The 21,205-nt window shown below is 34.4% G+C and overlaps 1 protein-coding gene, 1 long non-coding RNA gene and 1 pseudogene across 2 annotated transcripts; 2 read left to right on the top strand and 1 right to left on the bottom strand.

Annotated features, from left to right (window-relative positions):
• The first annotated feature begins 333 nt into the window (after nucleotides 1-333).
• Nucleotides 334-4,325, top strand: LOC142639433 (uncharacterized). The gene is made up of 6 exons (XM_075813615.1): nucleotides 334-506; nucleotides 659-1,176; nucleotides 1,287-1,305; nucleotides 1,378-1,963; nucleotides 2,714-3,366; nucleotides 3,941-4,325. Exons 1-6 carry the CDS (start codon nucleotides 334-336, stop codon nucleotides 4,323-4,325), a joined length of 2,334 nt encoding a protein of 777 aa, XP_075669730.1.
• A 3,740-nt stretch (nucleotides 4,326-8,065) lies between these two features.
• Nucleotides 8,066-11,333, top strand: LOC142637858 (uncharacterized). The gene is made up of 3 exons (XR_012844920.1): nucleotides 8,066-8,204; nucleotides 9,898-9,983; nucleotides 11,003-11,333. It is a non-coding gene; the product is annotated as an uncharacterized LOC142637858 (long non-coding RNA).
• A 4,017-nt stretch (nucleotides 11,334-15,350) lies between these two features.
• Nucleotides 15,351-20,718, bottom strand: LOC142639432 (expansin-A9-like; annotated as a pseudogene).
• Between the last annotated feature and the right edge of the window lie 487 nt (nucleotides 20,719-21,205).

The following is a 21,205-nucleotide window of genomic DNA, read 5'->3' as shown; positions in this document are numbered from 1 at the left end:
TCAGCTCAACTAAATCCCTAATTTCCAGGAGTTGGTCAGCATAATTTGGGGCAGTTAATTTAATTGTGATTACCTTAGATTTGTAGTATATAAACAACTCAATTAAGCATCTGTGTAATCTATCCAGAATTTTCTATAATTCAATACAAAATCAGTTTCTCTCTCTCTCTCTCTCTCTCTCTCTCTCTCTCTCTCTCTCTCTCTCTCTTACCTCACTTTCTTGCATTTTCTTTCTCTTTCTCATACTTTCCTTCACTATATTTGTTTGGATAAACTTTGTTCTTCTCGTGATCATTACTGAAACTCAACTCACTGATTACTAAGTTTTTCATCATGGTATCAGAGCAAGCAACTGCTACTACGAATCAATCTTCAACAATGGCAACCTCATCTTCAACAATGGCATCGTCCTCATCTACTTCCTCTATGTCATCTAGTACAACATCTAATTTGTTAAATCAACCTCTTCTACTTCTCTCTAATATATACAATATGATGACTGTGAAGTTAGATAATACAAACTATATAGTTTGGAAGCATCAGATTACTATGATTCTTGAAACCTATTCTTTGTATGAGTTGCTTGAAGAGCCTCAAATAATTCCTGAGAAATTTCTCAAGGATCTATCTGGATCTTATACTGCAATTGTGAATCCAGATTTCTTGATTTGGAAATCAAAGGAAAAGCTTTGCTTACCTTTATTAGTTCAACTCTGTCAACTATACTCGCACTTACTGTTGGATGTGCTATTACAGTGGAGGTTTGGAAGGTACTCGAAAATAGGTTCTCATCAGTATCTAGGTCTCACATCAAGAATCTTAAGAGTGAGCTTCACAACTTGAAGAAAGGAGGTGATACAGTAGATATTTACCTTCATAAAATTAAAGTTGTAAGAGACAAATTGCTAGTTGTTGGAGTAATTTTTGATGATGAAGAATTACTCCACATTGCAATTAAAGGGCTTCCTAAAGAGTACAATGCATTTAGATCAGCAATTAGGACCAGGAGCACACAACTAGGTTTTGATGAACTCTCTACTATGCTTAATGCTGAAGAAAAAGCTCTCAATGAAGGGTTAGAAATTAAAGATTCTATTTTTACCTTAGCTGCATCAACCAATCAAAAACCTAATGGTCATAACTATAATCAGAATCATAATAGAGGAAGAGGCAGAGGTAACTTCAACAATATAGGAGGCAGAGGTAGTAGAGGATCCAATGGTTCATCTCCACAATTCAATTCACAGTTCCACTCTTAATTCAGTCCATTCAATCATTTTCAACAGGGTCAGTGAAGTTCTGGAGGTGCTAGATCAGATAGACCTATTGTCAAATATGTGGTAAGGTTTGACATTTGGCTGTGGATTGTTATCACAGGATGGATTATGCCTATCAAGGAAAACATCCACCTGCAAAGCTGGCTGCAATGGCCACTGCTTCAAATGCCTGCTTCACTCAAGATCAGCCTTGGCTAGCTGATAGTGCAGCCACTGATCATGTAACATCTAGCCTTAACCAACTCAGTTTTCCCAAGCCCTACACCTCTCAGGATCATCTAACTGTTGGTAATGGTCAATCCTTGCCAATTACACATGTTGGTACATCTCTCATTCCTTCTTCTTCTTTTTCTGATCTTCATCTCAATAATGTCCTTAGAGTTCCATCCATTGCATGTAACCTTGCATCTGTCCATGAACTCTGTCATGATAATCACTGCTGGTGTTATTTTGATGAACATACTTTTTCAATCCAGGCCTTGGACATGGGGAAAACTCTCTACCAGGGCAGGAGTGAAGGGGGTGTATACCCCATCTATCCACATCAACCTTCTTCACTACATTTTTCATCTAAGTCATGTAATCAAGCTTCTAGATCATCTGTTTTTAATAAGTCTCTTTGGCATATGAGGCTTGGTCACCCTAATGATCAAGCTCTCACTAGTTTGTTTCCTAGAGTCCATTCTGTATAGAATAATAAAACTATTATGACTCAACCTTGTACTCACTGCTTGTATGGGAAAATGCACAAATTTTCATTTCCTCATTTTGATTTTCATGCTTTTTCTCCTTTTGAACTTGTGCATTTTGACTTGTAGGTCCTACACCTGTTGTTTTTATTAATGGATTTTGGTATTACATTCTACTTGTTGATCATTACTCTAGATTTAGTTGGATTTATCTACTAAAGTCTAAATCAGAAGCCTTTACCAAATTTGTTCATTTCAATGCTATGGTTGCTAATCAATTTTCCTTAACCATTAAGACCTTTAGGTCTGATGGGGGGGGGTGAATTTACCTCAAATGAATTCAAATCCTATCTGCTAAACCATGGCATTACACATCACATTTCCTGTCCTCATACACCACAAAGAAATGGTGTTGTTGAGAGGAAACATAGACATATAATAGAGACTACAATTACCCTCTTATCACAAGCCTTTTTGGCTTCATCCTTTTGGACCTTTGCAGTTCATACTGTCCTTACCTTGATTAATTTACATCCTACCTCAGTTCTCAATTGGAAATCTCCTTAGTTTAAACTTTATTCCACCTTACCTGACCTTACTCAGCTTAAAGTGTTTGGTTGTGCATGTTATCCCCATCTTAGACCTTACACTGCTCACAAGCTTGAACCTAGGACTAGAGAATGTATTTTTATTGGCTACCCTACTCATTCTAAAGGCTATCCTTATCTTGATCCTCAATCTAAACAGGTTTATACTTCTAGACATGTGGTTTTTAATGAAACTAAATTTCCCGGTTTACCATCTACTCAGTCTGTGTCTTCCTTTTCTCACACTTTTATCCCTGCTTGGTTATCCAATTTGCTTTACTTTCACTCTACAAATCAACCCTCATTGCTGGGTTCTTATCCATCTTCCACACTTCCTTCATTCTCTACCACTTCACAATCAGCACTTGTTACCTCAACCCCATCTGTGTCTCCTACTCCTATGTCTTCCTCCACTTCTGATACACCATCTTCTCAATCTAATACTATCTCACATTCTTCTCCTGCCTCTATATCTACTCATCCTCTTCACATCAATTCATCTGTGCCCTTACCTATGCCATCTCTAAATTCCCATCTTATGCAAACCAGATCCAAAAGTGGGATTACCAAACCCAAGTCTAAACTGTGTTATAAAGCTACCATTGATTACTCCTACACTAAACCTCCTTCCTACAAAATTGCCTCTCAATATCCCAAGTGGTGTGAGGCTATGGATGCTAAATTTCAGGCACTTCAGAGGCAGCAGACTTGGTCCCTTGTTCCTGCTCCTCCTCATGTTAACTTGGTGGGGTGCAAGTGGGTTTTTAAGCTCAAATTAAATAGTGATGGGTCTATCTTTAGATACAAGGCCAGGTTGGTTGCTAAGGGGTTTCATCAATAGGCTAGTGTAGATTTTCATGAGGCTTTCAATCCTGTTGTCAAGCCTACAACTGTGAGACTTGTCTTGAGTATTGCTGTTAGTTGTAATTGGGAATTGAGGCAGCTTGATGTGTCAAATGCTTTTCTCCATGGTTTTTTGAAAGAAGTGGTCTATATGCAACAACCTCCTAGATATGTTGATTCTGCTCATCCAGATTATGTCTGTAAATTACATAAGTCACTCTATGGACTTAAGTAGGCACCCAGGGCATGGTTTGAGAGGTTTGCATCTCACTTACTTCATCTTGGCTTCACTTCTTCCATGACAGACATCTCTTTATTTGTTTTCTGTTCAGCCAAGACAATCATCTATCTTCTTTTGTATGTGGATGACATCATAATCACTGAGAATGATTCTTTTCAATTTAGAATTTGATTTCTGCTCTTGGTTAAGTGTTTGAGCTTAAGTATTTGGGGTCCCTTAACTACTTCTTGGGCATCCAACTTACTAAGTCTTCATATGGTCTCACTCTCACCAATCCAAGTATGCTTCTGATGTGTTGCATAGGTTCCACATGGAAAAATCTAAGCCTACAAAGACTCCCTCATGTTCTTCTACTCGTTTGGTTCCTCGTGATGGGGTTCCCCTTTCAGATCCTTCTCTGTACAAAAGCATGGTTAGTGCTCTTCAGTATCTCACCTTCACTCGCCCTGATATTGCCTTTAGTGTGCATCAGTTGTGTCAATTCATGAGTAATCCTACAACAACTCACTTTGAGGCGGCTAAAAGGGTTCTCCGTTATATTAGAGGAACATTGCATTTTGGGGTTTCTTTTACACTAGGCCCTTTGACTCTCACTACCTTTTCATATGCGGATTGGGCTGGTGATCCTACGGATCATCGTTCCACTACTGGGTTGCTCATATTTCTTGGCCCCAATCCTATTTCCTAGTCTGCCAAGAAATAGGGCACTGTGTCTCGTTCCTCCACCGAGGCTGAATATCGTGCCTTGGCTTCTACAGCTGCTGAATCATCATGGCTTCTCACTTTATTTCTTGAACTGAATATTTTTCTCTCTCAAGTTCCTGTTATTTGGTGTGACAATGTGTCTGCCATTGCCCTCTTTGCGAATCTAGTGTTTCATTCTTGCACCAAACACCTTGAAGTTGATTACCATTTCACTCGTGAGAAAGTTCTTTGCAAGCAATTACAAATTGGCTTTGTGTCTGGCAAGGATAATATTGCAGATATTTTTACTAAGCCTTTTCCTGCTCCGCCCTTTCTATTTCATCACGCGAAACTACTAATTGATTCTTCCCCCATCAGTTTGAGGGGGGATGTTGAACACAATACTAGACCTATGAAGAAGAGAACCAGACCTGTAAAGAAAGAAGAATAGTGAGAACGAACCAGTACGCACCGTTTCATAAATGGTTTTGAGAGTATTATCCAACGCACCGTTTTACTTATTGGTTTCCTCTATTACTTACTGAAACGGTGCGCATCATACCTTGCTCAAAATATCTATTACTGTTGGTGCGTGGACTTGTTGTCTTCAGCTCAACTAAATCCCTAATTTCCAAGATTTGTAGTATATAAACAGCTTAATTGAGCATCTGTGTAATCTATCTAGAATTTTCTATAATTCAAATACAAAATCAGTTTCTCTCTCTCTCTCTCTCTCTCTCTCTTGCATTTTCTTTCTCTTTCTCAGACTTTCCTTCACTGTGTTTGTTTGGATAAACTTTGTTCTTCTCGTGATCATTACTGAAACTCAACTCACTAATTACTAAGTTTTTCATCATTTCTAAATCCATCTTCACTAACATGCCCTTCTCCTGCAGATAACCCTTTGTTGTAATTGGTGACAACTTTGGTTGACTTGGTATCTTCATACTTGTCTTGACCATGTGCCCGGTTTTGCATGCTTTTTGTATTGTTTATAAGGTACATATGCTGCTTTTAAGTTCAGTTGGGTCCCAAGAAACTGCAATTCTGCAGCTCATATAGTTGCTAAATTTGTTATAAGCTCCTATCAGTCTTTCTGTTTCAATAAAGGCCACCTCCTATCGAGTATGTTTGTAGGGAGGATTACCTTGCAATTGTACTTCTGTCTTAGTTTAATGTTATTGAAGATTAGCAACATAATAACCTTATGTGCTCTAGAGGAGTCAGATATAGGTTTTTTTTTTTTTTTTTTTTTTTTGGGGGGGGGGGGGGGAAGGTTAGATATAGTTAGATGCATGTCTTGGTGTAGATGAAATTGTAAAGGCAGACCTCAAAGTTAAATCTTAAGGACCCACTTTTGGACCGTTTAAATACAAGTACGTAAGATGGTATTGGATTTTAATTAGGAATCCCCTATACCAAAAAATTTAACTGGCTCTAATGTGAAATTGTATTCCATTATGATCGTATGCCTAAATGGTTGAATAAGAACTTGTTATTTTATCTATTGCAACCAAGAGGGGGAAGCAAATGCTATAGACAAGTTGTTTACTACAAGGATGAGTCTGCCCCCAAACTCGCATTATATAATGAACAGCATCAGATTAATTCCATTAGATATTGGCTAATCTATTTGTTGATCAAAATCCTATAAGTCTTTATCAATTGGTCCACTCATATGCATTGGCCGCTTCTTATTCATCCCCTTCTCGATTTCATCCATATTCATGAAATTAAACAAGCTCCGAACATAAAAGGTTGCCCAATTTGAAGATGAGTTCATGTTCTTTTCTAAAATACAAACAAATGATATCTTTTGAAAAATAACTTTTTAATGAATTTATGGTACTTGTCTAGCTCCATCCTAGTTTCTACTTCCAGTTACACCATTTTGGCGATACATTACCTCCATTTGGATCAATATATTTTCTTGTAACTCTGTTTGTTTCAGCATCAAAGTTTTCTGGAAAATGGTTCATTTTCCAAATAGCATTTTCTAGAAAACTATATCATTTTCCAGTGTTTGGTAACGACCTTAAAAATGTGCTTGAAAATGGTTTATTTTTATTTTTTATATTTATTGTGTAATTTAAAACATGTGTATTATATAAATCAACTATCGTAATCAATATAAATAATAATAAAAAACCAAGAATGAATTTGGTTTTCATACTAAAATTTTGACAATAGATACAATCAAAATTAGTTGTCAAATTTTCATGATTTCTACCACTTATCTTGCTCATATATATGGACGGGAACGTCCACACACACACACACACACACATATATATATATATATATATATATATATATATCAACCATTTGTCTATATACATAAAATTGATAGGGGAATACGTCTTTAATAAGTACAAATAACAATAATTTTTAATTGTCTACTCTTTTTGTTGGTACACTAATTATCTACTATGGTCAACCATAAGTCTTTAATATTACTCATAATTATGTATTTATATAATGTATCTACATAATATATCATCACTACATAGTATCTACATAATGTATCTATCAACAAAAAAGATTATCCTATGTAAAAGCAATTTAGAGCCATATAGGCACTATGTTTAAAATTTTCATCTTTTACTTCATTCATTCATTCTTTCTTTTTCTTTTTTTTTTTTCTTTTTTTAGTACTTTTATGTGCAAAAAAAAAAACTTCTACCTGGAATCCATCAAACCAAAAATTTCTTAGAGAAAAAAAAAAATTAAGTTTGAAATTTAAAGTAAAGAATTGGGATTTCAGTAGAGATGACTGAAATAATTACCATTGCAAATATGTTCTCTTTTGCAAGTTGGTAGAGAGGAATGAAATAATTATTGAGCAATGAGAGAAAAAAAATCTAATCAGAGAATTGTGTTATAAAGGGGATGAGAAATATGGAGAGAGAGAGAGAGAGAGAGATCTGTGGAAGAGGAGAGACCAGAGTTAGTGACAGTGAGGGTGTGAGGAAAGAAAAAGAAAAGGGAAGAGAGAAAGAATGAGAGAGCATACCATGAGAGAGAGATTGTTTTCCAAAAAAAAAAATATTGGAAAACACCCTATAAAAAGCAAGCCTTATTTTTATTAGGGTTTTCCATTGACTAAATATAGTTTTTCGTTGACCATTTTTTTGTGCTACCAAACACTGGAAAATGTGGAAAACTATCTTTACAGAAAGTTTTCCAGCAAGACAAACAGAGCATCAATTTATGTTATTGGGTCAAGCTAAAATGCTAGAGTGAGCAACTTTATCAAACTGTTGGCCTTAAAAGAAGAAGCGATATTGGCAGGTTAGCATGGTGTTTCTAGGCCCACTCTATCAAACTGTTCGCCTAATTAACAATGGGAAAGTTAGGAGTGATGTGACCAGGGTTGGTGTCGTATTGAGCCGTCGTTCAATGACTAAGTGGACATGGTGCTTGGAACTTAAAAGGTATTAATGTTGAGTTAAGATTTACTGTAGCACCCCAAATATTTTTTTAAGCAATTTTTCCAAAGAGAATAATATCTAAATTGGACTTTGTTTTTAATCAGTGTGGTTAATTATTTTGTGGAGGACTTATGAATACTTAAGTGATTTTATGGGGCTAGATGAAATATGGGAAGAACCTTAAGGGTGGAGTGGTAATTAAACACAAGATATTTTTGGGGCAAACTTGTAATTAAGCCCCATCCCATAAGTCACCCCCCCCAGCTGACACGTTTTCTCTCCCCCTTGTCTTCTCTTTTGTATTTTCTCTCTTCTTGTTCTTGCCGTCCTCCATGGCTGATCCATTGAAGGTCCTATATCCTTACCACCACTTCAAATAACCTCCTCAATAGCTTGAATCCAACAAGTATGATCTTCCATGAGTTTTGGCTGCCCCAAACAATGATTTTAAGGTAAGTTTTCCATTGACCCACTTCCTTGATTATTACGTTTATGGCTCAATGCTCATGTGGGGTTGATCCAATGGATGGGGATAACACTTTGGTAGGGGTTAACTACGATTTTTGGGGTGGGTATGTGATGGTTGGTATTAGGGCATTCAACCATGGAGATTTTGGGCACTTGGTTTATTGGAGGAAGGAGGGGCTGACTTTTATGTGTTTTATGATGATTTTTCTGTTTTGAGTTGATTTGTTGTAATGGTTTTTGTCATATGTAAGAAGTTGATGAAATGTTAACTATTACTTGCCATGGTGATTGAGAATGTGCTTGTGCATGCCAAGTGTTTGGTATATTGCCTCTATGAGATTTTGGGTTTGATTCCTTGTTTATAATATGCTTTAAATCTGGTGGTTTTAATGTGAGTGAATTCTCAAATAATTTGGGCTAGTCTTACAACTATAACAATTTTCTAAAGCTGTCATGACAGATTTGAGTCAGCCGCAATGCATGATTTTTAATAAATTACAAAAAAATCTTTTTCGGCTGAATTTTCTGTAGTACATTGTATAGATATAGGGGAATGTTCCCTTAAAGTTTTGAATTAATTGGATAACTTTTCATTAACCAAAATTGTTTTACAAAATGGCTGCCCTGCTATGTACTAAATCTGAAAGCAAGACTAAAACGCTGAGAAATTGTGGAATTAATCTCAAACCTTGGTTGATCTTATCTTAGCTTAAATGAATTATTAAGTACCCAAAGAGATTCATGAGTATGCTATATTATCTTATGATGCACATTATTGTGGTAATGAATTTAAAATGTTTTGGTTGTATATTTTACTAATGGGTATTTGAGGTTTGGTTTCCTAGAGTAGCTATATGGGTTTTGTTGTTGCATGAGTTGATTCCAAAGTGTTTCCTTTGCATTTCAATGGCTTTGACATATGTGAATGTGGGCATGTGCTTGTTGCATGTCAAGTGTTTGGTGAATTGCCTATATGAGTTAGACGATCGAATTTCTTGACTTGTGTTGTGATGACTATTATATGAGGTTATTGGTTGCATTCATAGTTGTTATCATGTGCTAAAACATGCAGCTTTGAGGTTAATCAAGTCTAAAAGTTTTTGGCATAGTATTAAGATTATAGTAATTTTATTTTGGAATTGTAAATCTGTCCCTGAGTAAGCTGCATTACATGATTTTTAATAAATTATAGAAAAATCATTTTGAGCTGAATTTTTGGATAACACTAAGTGGACCAAACGAATTTTATAATAAGGGCTGACCTGTTGGAAGTTATTTAGAAGTGTGATTAGGATTCTGAGACTTTAAGGAATTTACTCCAAGCTTTTGTGGTGTGGTTTAGCTTGTAAGTCCATATGTGCTTTCTTTGACAAGTTTTTTACTTTGGCTAATTTTATCATGGGTTGGTAGTGACATACGTTGTATCAAGTTGGTAAATGCATATTGTTTGCGAAAGGGAAATTAAAGGGGTTAGTTGTGTTGTAGTCCTATGAGTTTCTTGTATGCTTGTTTGGCTCCCTTTTGGGTAGGAGTACTTGTCTTGGGCTGGTCAAGCTAGGCTTTAGGGCCTTAGGTTTGATTTTTGATGGAATCCTTTCTGATTTATGGAGACAAATTTGATAGCATAATGTGTGTAGTCGGTCTTGTTATTAATTGGCTTGATATTTGTGTTTCTAGGTTTCAAGGTACTTCGTGATGGAACTAGTAACTTGATTGGTTGAATGCGGTGCCTGCTTGAGGTAAATTTGGAATGGACTGCTGAGGTAAGTAGCTTTTTAATGGGATTTTTGAAAAATAACCATGTTGCATAAATGTTGTTTTTGGGTTAGACATGCTTTTGGAAACTACCTATAGAAACTATATTTTCCTAAAAACTATTGAGTCATAACCTTAATATATTTATGATTATATATGAAAATGTATCATATTTGTATTGCATTTGGGAAAATGCATGAATTGTTGATATGGAAAAATGAGCATCTTTTATTTAATCTTTGATAAGGAAATCATGGATTTTATGGTATATTAGAAAATTAAAGATGCTTATCTTATCTTGTTATGTGGGAAATTGATAGAAAATCTTTCTGACAAGAATGAAGTTGAAAACCTTACAAACTTTGTGGAAGTTAGATTATTTAAGGTTTTTTGAAACTACCTAGATATAAACTATGTGTTTCAAAGTATATGTAACCTGTGAGCTTTATGTGGTTTTAACACCATGCCATGTGTGATTTCCCGGTGATCACTCGATTTGGTTCCGTAGTTTTTATGACAACAGAACCAAATCTAGGTCAGCGCCCATGGGACCAAGAGACCACATGCAAGAGAGGTCTATTTGATACGCTTTCTCTGTTGCCCATGGGGAGAGAGAAAAACCTTGAGGGTATGGGGGCTGCTGTCCATGGGGCCAAGAGTCTGCATACCAGAGAGGACAATATCATGCCAGTTGTGAATGGGTGGATCCCCTGACCGGTCTATGTGGTAGTATGGTATATTTGTGATAAAATTATCGTATGTTAGATTTTATGGCTTTGGAAATTATATTATTAGTGCTCATAGATTATAATATATAGTTTTATGGTATTTTTTTGAGAAACTTTGTGTTTCATCATTTAATCATAATTGTTACATTATTATTGAAAAAGATCTTGCAGTATTCAATTAGCAATTTCCCAAACAAAAATATGTTTTGCAAACTGTTTATAATAATGAAACTTGCATTTCCCCCGCCCCCATTAATTATGCTACTTATTGGGCTTTAGCTCATCCCAATTTCCAACAGTTTTTCAGATAAATTAGTTATACATCGGGCATGGAGCTTAATTTATTGGTGGTGATTGGAGTGCTATATTAAATTGGGAGACTTGGGCCGTTAATGGTTGATGACCTAATCTTGCAAAGTTCAACAAGATCATAATTAATTCTATTGGAGGTTGGATACTTGAGGTCTATTAGCCTTGGGTGTGGTAGGCCTAGATTTTTTGTTGAGGTTGCATACCTTAGAGAGGATTGTGACTTTGTGTTCATTTTATTTGAAGCGTTGGATTGTTAAGTGTATTAGGAGACACATGATTTGTAGTTTGTATTGCTTGTAAATGTGTCATAGAGCTCTGACTTATATTGTGGAGAGATCAATATATTTATTTACTTCGTCAATGAAAAAAAAAAAAAAATCCCATACAAGTTCTCTTGAAGGCTTGGTTTTTCATGCTTTGGACCATTTTGGGTTTGAGGCATGACATTTACATTGGAAAAGTGTTCAAAATAGAAGCAATTCTATGGCCTAATGGAGGAGAGACAATATATATATATATATATATATATATATATATATATATATAAACACAAAATCTTGGCTGTGGACATGGCTGGTTGTCTTGAGGAGGAGGGAGACGAATTATGATGTGGTAAGTGTAGAGGATGAATGAATTCTCTAGTGGCTGCTAGTTAATTTGTGTTGTAACTTTCATCTATGCAATCAAGGCACCAAAAAATGCTTGGTTGGTTCCTTTTGCCATTGCCAATAGCAACCTTGTGGTCCACCAAAATTTACAAAAAATTGCATAATTGGCACTATTTGATTTGAACCATAGAATTGATTTCCGTTTCATAGGATGGTTGCCATTGCCAATAATCCAAAAGCAAATTTTGATTGGATGGTAGCACAGGGCAAGAATATTGGAGAGGTATTTTGGGATCATTCTTCGAAAATTTGTTGAAATCTTGGAAAGTTCTTGTGGTAACTCCTAGAGGAGGGGTTTCCCTCTTGCAAACATTGATAGAAGGGGCCGAGGTATATTCGGATCCTTAATTAAATCCTTCAGGACTTAGGAGTGTTATAATTTATCCAATTTATAAGATCAAATTAATTTTGAAGGTACCGACTAAAATCAAATTTATCAATGATTTATTGATTTTTTTAAGAATGATTTACGGATTAAATTGTCTACCAATGTCTTCAGAAATTTTAATTATAAAATTTTCATTGCTATTATTATTTTTTTCTTTTTGATAAGATTGTTAGTGCCATTATAGGTTTAACTATATACAATTTTATCACAAACTTAAATTAAAGCTAAATTAGAATGCAATACATATTACATAGTAGATGAATCTAATATTTATGAACCGTAAAAGGTAAAAGGCGTAAATGCACTTCGGGTCTCTAAATTTTGGGTTCATTTCTATTTTGGTCCCTACATTTCTATTTTACCACTTTTAGTCCCTAAAATGAAAAACGCGTTCCATTTTGGTCCTTACTGTCACTCACTTAATGGAAGAATCCTACGTGGCAAACGGAGTGCACTGTTGGCACAGTAAATGCTGACGTGTCCATTAAAATACTATTAAAAAAAAGGAAAAAATAGAATTAAAAATGCTACGTCAACTTAGAATTTTAAAAATTAATTTATCAATTTTAATAAAATAAAAAAAAGGAAAAAAAAACATAACTAAAAATAAAAAAACACACGAATTCAAATCTAAATCATACAAATCCAGAAAATCATTCAAACCCAGAAAACCCTACAAACCTAGAAAATCAAACAAACCCGGAAAATCATACAAACCCAGAAAAGCAAACAAAACCAGAAAATCATACAAACCCATCAAGAACAAACAAGAGCACAAACCCAAAAAAATCATACAAACCTAGAAAATCAAACACAGAAAAATCATAAAAGAATATTGTGAAAAACATAATCAATCCATATATATGCACAAACCAAATCATCCAAAAGAAAAAATAGATTTAAATCCAAAATTTAATCAATACAATCATTAACAAAATACCCACAAAATTGAACAAACTCAGCTCAATCCCTCAACCATACCAACAAAAACAAACACAACTCCCACCCAAACAAAATACCCACAAAACCATTAACCTAGCACACCTCAAACTCTTTCACTCAGTGAACTCCCTTAACCGAATCTTAACCCGTCATCAAAAAACCAAATTTGAACAAGGTGAAAACCCCCACTCAGATCAACAAAAATCTTCACCCACAAACCCACCATCGGAGTGCGCTGCCACCTATCTCCATTGAAATCTCCACCACTGAACTAAGAGATAGAGAGATTAAATAGAGAAAGACCCACCGATTTGAGACAAAAACCACCTACCGATCCAAGAGCACCCACCGATCTTGGTAGAAACCCACCGATTTGAGGCAAAGACCCACCGATCTGAGAGAGACAGTGATCTGAGATAGAGAAAGAGAAACCTATCCAAGAGCACCTACCGATCTGAGGTAGAGACAGTGATTTGAGATAGACAAAAACCACCTACCGATCTGAGATAGAGACAGTGATCTGAGATAGACAAAAACCACCTACCGATCCAAGAGTACCCACCGATCTGAGGTAGAAACCCACCGATTTGAGGCAGAGACCCACCGATTTGAGGCAGAGCCCCACTATTTTGAGAGAGACAGTGATCTGAGATAGAGAAAGAGAAAGATTTGGGGTTTTCAGCTAAGAGATTGAGAGAGTTTGAGCAAGATATTTTGAGCTCAGAAAGGAGAGATCAGGGAAGAACATGAACAATCATGTTCTAGTGAAGAACATGTCTTCCAAAAATCTAATGAAAATAATATTTTATTTTATTTTATAAAAAATAATAAGTTTATTTTAATTATTTTATTTTATTTTTTCTGATGTGGATTTTTTTATATATTTAAACTGCTGATCTGTCATTTATTAATTGCCAAATAATTTTTTTAATTATTATTTTAATAGTCATGTCAGCATAAAGTGTGTCAGTATTCTACTCTGTTTGCCACGTAGGATTCTTCCGTTAAGTGAGTGACGATAAGGACCAAAATGGAACGCGTTTTTCATTTTAGGGACTAAAAGTGGTAAAATAGAAATGAAGGGACCAAAATAAAAATGACCGCAATATGTAGGGATCAAAAGTACATTTAAGCCAAACTAAAAATTGTATCTTGCATCCTTATAAACGTTATTCTGCAATGAATATTATATCTATATTTATGTATATATAAAAAGTTACTACATCCGTAAGAGTGATATCAATTTTTCATAGTTAAAAAAAATGTGCAACATATTGTATATGCATTTAAAAAAAAAAACTCTCATTTACTAATGAAACAAAAAATTTTAAAATACACATTTTCTGTAGCTAAACATATAAAACATGTGTTGAAAGTTTTCCGTACTCTACATGTGTTGACTAAATTTTAATGTGAGGGGGAGGAGCAGGGGGACCTAAATCTGCCTCAAGGACCTAAACCTAAGAAGTATTTGAGGAATGGACTCAGTCTGGAGTCCAACAAGAGATAAGAGGGACCTCTGATTGGAAAAGAACATTTGAGCCCATGACCGAGGTAACTCGTGGTACCCATTTTCCCCAAGGCTCATCAAGGCTCATTACCCAGGAATCCTTCTTTCCCAAGAACTTGAAGACTATTTGAGGAGAAACTTTTCTTTTAGCATGGGGCTACCTGTTGTTCGCTTCTCTCCTAAGGAACACATTGAAGAAAATGCAATGCCCAATGTACAAGTCACCTTCACATTAATGAGCTCCCCTCACCTAATGTCAGCCACATTAAATGATAAATGACTGATATAAACAATAGAAACACCTCCATTTTTTTTTTTTTTTTTTTTTTATGATTGGCAGGGCAAGAAGCTGATGGGACAAGTATCTCCTAAATCCAACTAAGAGCAAGACAGCTGGAGGATGAAGGGATATAGCTATAAAAGGAGGAAGATAGCAACAAGAGAGGGGATCCAGAGAAAAAGAAAGGATTTGAGCAAGAACAAGAGAGAAAAAGAGAGCTAGAATTTTCACTTGTATTCTTCCTTTAGAAAGCCATTTTGCACCACGGGAACATCATTTCTTCATATATAAATGCATGATTTAGTCTTTTCTTGTCTTAAGCTATCAACTTAATTTTCCCATTGTGGATTTCTCCTTCCCATTAAACTGACAACTCCTTTGGCCCATGAATTTGACGTGAGTCACTAGATCTACGTCCACAATACCAAAAGTCAAAGACATGCATCTTTATTTACTTAATTTATGTATAATTTATTTATAAATGGCATGCTAATGAACCTAGAAAACATTACCAATTTTCCATTGTCCCATAAGTAGTAATACAATCTTAGAAATTAACTAGTAATGTTGAAGGGCAATATGGTAGTAAACTTCTAAAAATTAATACTGGCCTGAGATTTTGACCGAATTGCCAATTACGAGGTGCAACATCCACAAACTTCAACATTTTCTATCACTAGTAGTCACTAGGAATGACAAGCTTTGCCCTACCAATGGTGTGCCAGTCTGCCAATTTTGGCCCCAGTTACGCGACATTTGAATCCAAGAAGTACGAGAGCCCTTAATTTTGACATTAGAAACATCACCAGCACCTCCAACATTGTACAACAATACAAGCAAAAAATTTGGATTTCCCATTATCTGAAACCTTACCCCCCCATGCTTTTTGCATGGGACTCGGTGATACTTAATAGGGATGATCCCAGCTCTATAATATGCAAGTCTTGTGAACATGGGCATGGACAAGTCAAAGTGTCGAAGTGGGGGGTTGCACCAGTTTGCACTAGGGTGAGTGCTAGGAAGGCATAAATTGGTGGCGGTGACGATTATGACAGTATTTCGTATGCACCAATGTGGAGCATTGACACATATGATCTCAAAACAAGCACCACAAGTGCCTTCATTGTTGAAGAGTGCAATGCTTAGGGCTGTTGTCGCGAGGCCATAACCTTGTTCAAAAAGATTACCATACCCACAAGCTCCCCCTGTCAGTCATAACCCATCAACATTTTTTTTTTACACATTTGATGCTCATAAAGAACTTTATGAAACAATTTTGAAAATATATATGGAGATTAAAATAAAACATTTTAAAGTACAAGAACAATTTTAAAACAAATATCAAAGGTTAATGACAAAATTTGAAATTTATCAAAGAAAAAATTAACATGACTTTTGGTTCTAACTATGAAAATCATACATAATATATTAAAATGAAAGCTGAGAGAAAGTTTCATCAAGAATCCAGATTAGATTCTAATTGAACTCCAATTTTGTTCTAAGTGTTCTTTTACTTGTCTACTAATTTGAAAAAATATGTCTCTATCTTTTAAATGAGCTTTGATTTGTCCGAGAAGTCATTCCATCTCTCATTTTGTATCGTGTATGCTTACAAGTAGATTCATATAAAAGGACTCAATTAAAAATTTATTATATGTAAAACTTAGAATGTGTAATACAATAATACTTTCAACCTATTTAAAACCATTTTAAATACATTTAAAACTACTTCTAGCCCATTCTATTTAGATTTCATTTGAAACCACTTCTAATCTATTTAAAACAAATCTAGATTTTTGTACAAAAAATTATAATTATTTCAAATCTAAATTTCAATGAAAAATTATACCATGTTCAAAAAATTGGTTGTACATATGTTATTTAAAAATGCACACCTAAAATAAATTTGTTGCATCACCTTAACAAAAATTAAGTTAAGAAGTATAAATTTTTTTGTTTTTTCTGAAATTAAAAAAAAAATTGAACAACTTGCATGTTCTACCAATTAATATTTTTTAAGAGTGGACAATATCTAAGAATGGCCATCAATAGTGTTTAACTAGTGTAAAAATTTTAATATGTGTCTAATTATGTTTATTTTTAAAATTTATTTATACATGTGCATGGGGCAAAGTTATTTTTAATGTCAAAAATAATTATGGAGAGTTAGTATGTGGCAGTAAAAGAAACTAGAAGTCTAAGACTTTGTTACAACTCACAAGAAACCCAAAACAAATATTATGAGTAATTACACTTCTCTCCCTTGAGGTTTTGAAATTGAGACTTCGTCCTAAACATGAAGGGAAAAATCACTCCCCTCCCTAGTTTGAAGAAAATAATACTCTTCCCTTCCACTAATTTTATTAATGAAGTATTCCAAATTTTTAAAAGATTCTCTTTATATAAGTTTAACCAATAAAAAATATCATATTATAAACTCAATACAATTTGGTGTATGTAAACAGTTCCAACTTAAATTGAACATTGTGCTATATATTCAGCTGATATTATTCAAATTTGAATTGCAAAACATAGGTGCTTACTATCTTATTATGCTAAGGTTCGGTTACTTTTTAACCTTATTTATTAGAATGTTGTTATTTTCATATGTGTGTGTTGCTCCCTAAATATATCTTAACAATCTCCTCCCTCCAAAATACATTTGCAAAAAAAGGTGATGAGTCTTGATTATTTTTAGTCACACCTTAGCGGCGCTTTGCATCAAAATTATGAGGTAAAACATGTTGCTTAAGCAGTCAAGGTTTCATTGTTGAAAAATGAGTTTAAAACTTCTGGAGTCAATTTTTTTTATTGGAAAATCTGCCCGTAATCAAATGGTAGACAATATTTTTAATATTAATTTAACAGAATTTAGTCAAATGATAGTCAATGGAGGATAGTATTTTTCTCCTTCAAGTTTAAGGTGGCGTATTATTTCTCCAAACCTCAAGAAATAGAAGGGGAGTATAATTACCCCTATATATTAAAATTGCACACTACTATTAAATTTTTTTAGGCTTATAGCTAAATTCCTTCCACCCTTAGTTATGACAGTGTGGTTATACTTACGCATGGTTGCTCCACCACTCATGTCACCATAAAATGTTGCATTTGCATCAAACCAATTACTATTTATTTTCTCGCCAATAATGCTGCTTCTCCTGCACATGGCTATCACAAAAAGAGTCATGAATATTATGCATGTAAACAAATTTTGAGACCTAGCCATGACTATTGACTGCTAAAACGAAATAGAAAGAGAAAGAGGAGAGAGACTACTGCATTGTTAAGCAAGGACAAGAAGCTGTTAATTATAGATGTGAAGGGAAACAAAATAAGGTTCAAAATTAATATGACATTAATTAATTCTTATAGCTATACAACTCAACAATCGTGAGAATTAAAATAAGGAATTTATGACTGAGAAAAAATAATTAATGAGAATTAAAAACAATGACTTTCTGTCTTAAAAAAAAAAAATTAATTGAAGGAATCTTTTTAATTTTTTTGAGAGAAGAGGTATATTATTTAAGAATTTGGCTTACCACTAGTACTTTTTTAACTAGAATCTCTTTTTATTTTAATGAAAAATGTCATATCACTCACTAACTAAATAAAATGCGAAGATTAAAACCCACTACTGCTTGCCATTGTATATTTAGAATAAAAGGAGACTTCTAGCTAAAAAAGATTTTTACAAACCCACTACCAATGCTGGAGATACAAACTTTTTTACAAAAAATTTACAAATTGCTGATAGGATGAGTTGTTATTGGTAAATAAAAAAGTGATATAATGATGGACTTAGATGAAAACCAATAAAAAGCTAGCCACATTAATAGTTTATAAAAATATTGTAAAATAATTTGCAGTGTAGCATTACTCTACATTATAATGTACAAATTTGGAAAATATATAAGAGAAGTAGAGAGCCAGCCAAAAATGGTAAAAATATTAAAGGAGGAAAGGAAAAAAGATAAAGGAGAATTTCCATTACAATGCACAAATTTGGCAAATATATACACAAGAAGTTTTTCCTGTATTTTTATATGGACAATTTTTGTTTTTAAGAAGAATATATGGACAAAGTTTGGCTACAACTCCTATTAAAAAAACTATCATGGCTACATATTTTGAAAATCTAATAGTTGGATTACATGTTCTTTATGTTCTTGACATGCACGTTAAATTTTGTATTAATAATATGTTATTTACTATTCAAGTCATAAACTTATTTTTTATGCATTTTGACATGTAAAAACATTAAATTTGCACATTTGATTAATGACATAATTATTGATCTTTGATCTTTTGGAACTTTTGCAAGTATAGAGGATATAGAAACAAAGTGTAGTCCATTGATGAATTTGTCAAAATTCATGTCCAATAAAAATCTATTAAGTGAAATTGTAGCCATCGACTATAAATTAATCTATTGCCAAACTTTATCCTCCGTGGATACAGGCAAGAGCTATATACCTCAACTTATTGGCACTATTTAGAGTTTCCAATAAAGACATTTAAAGTTCAAATCCCTCCCCGCCCTAATCCCAAATATCAAATTATCAAAACCAACAAAAAAAATTATATCTATTTATATTATATATCTATATCTATACGATAACATGTTTCTATATAAATAAAAATAAAAATAAAAAACTGGGTAGACATGTTAGTGGTTTTTTAGTATCACATATCATTAATGTACTTATAGCCAACTATGACAATTTTCTGTTTATTGAGAAGTGTCTTTCTTTCTTCTCAAAACAATTTTTTTTTTTTAATTACACTTTAAAAACAAAAAAGGTCTATAAAAAAATCAATCTTTGTTGAGCATTAAATGTTTAAGTTCAGCTCAACAACAAATATAAAATATTCAAGTTTGGCTTGAGCTTGAACTAAGCTTTCAAACTTTGTTTGAACTTGAGCTTGTCTGATAGCTAGTCTAAATGCCTTGGTTCAGTTTGGTTTGACTTGATTTATTAGTTAAGTTGGTGTGGTGGTCACTCCACAAGTATAAATGCTTGTGGGGTGTGATGGGCAAGGCCTAAGATTCAAGTCTCCAGGAGGGAGCTTCACACATATATACACTTAAATTATGTTAGAATAGAAGTTCTATCTTGTATAAAATAAAAAATAAAATAAAAAAAGATTTTGAACTTGAGATACAATACAAATATATTATAAAGCACATTTGATTTGAACATGTGACACCAACTCTCAATTAATTCTCTCCTCAAAAAAAAAAAAAAATCAATTAATTTTTTTATTTTTTGAGAAAAAATCCCAATTAATTAAAAGCTTAGTAAGATATTAGTTTATATTTCAAACTCATTCAAGTCTTATTACTAAGCCCATGAACCAGCCTAACCTTTACTTGTTTTATAGCTTGCCCAATTCAAGCCTCTACAAACCCTAACCTTGTTGCGGCACTTAGATGTAGGGATGGCAATATAGATCCGACCCGCGAATACCCGGTCTAGCCCGACCCTAATGGGCCAAGTTTTACCCGGTCCGATAAAGAATAGGGTCGGATATGGGTTTTAAAAAAAAAATCGAAGCGGGTCCTGGTCGGGTCCGAGTTTTATCAAAAAAATCCAGACTCGACCCGAAACCCGACCCGGATAAATACCCGGTATATTAAATTACTAAAATACCCCTTATATATATATATTTTTTTTTTTCTTCTGATTTTATAACCCTAAGTCTCTACTCTCTACTTACTACACACAGACACAGCCGCCTCTCTCACACTCAGCCCTTTTGCCTCTTGCCTCAGCACAGCCCTGCCCTCTTGCCAGCCCTCTTGCCTTAGCACAGCCCTGCCCTCTCGCCTCAGCCCGCAGCTCTCTCGCCTCGCAACCTCGCCTCAACCCGCAGCTCTCGCCTCGCGGCCTCGCGTCAGCCTCTCTCATCTCCGTCAGCATGGTGGAACTTCACTGTGCGGCCACCTTGCAGTGGTTGGTTCAGTTCGTTCTTTGATGTGTTTCAGTATTCATTTAAAACAAAAACCAATCTAGCCCAAACGAAAATGAAAGCACCTCCGAACTCTTCTCTGTATGGTCCATATCAAAGATATTTCCTCTTCTAATCCATCGCTCCAAGCCTCATTCACGAGAATAGCTATCTGTACCGTAAAGGCGTAAGCGGTGAGTGCAATTTTTTTTTTTAAATCTTTTGTGGAAATTTCTTATACTATAATTATTGATGATTTGAATCTCATAGTTTTGGGATAAATCTACTATTTGGGGTTTGATTGTAATGTGATTTGGATTTGCAATTGTTACCCAATTCGGTGTTTGGATCTGTAATGTTGTCGTGTAAGTTGTGGCTAGTGGGTCATTATATAAAACATGGCGCATGATATGTTTTTTTTTGCATACAAAGTGTTTGTTTAAATGC

The sequence above is a fragment of the Castanea sativa genome, chromosome 6, assembly GCF_040712315.1.
Source record: "Castanea sativa cultivar Marrone di Chiusa Pesio chromosome 6, ASM4071231v1".
NCBI lineage: Eukaryota > Viridiplantae > Streptophyta > Magnoliopsida > Fagales > Fagaceae > Castanea > Castanea sativa.
Note: the sequence above shows the minus strand (reverse complement) of the source record. Positions and strands in the feature narration are given on the sequence as shown.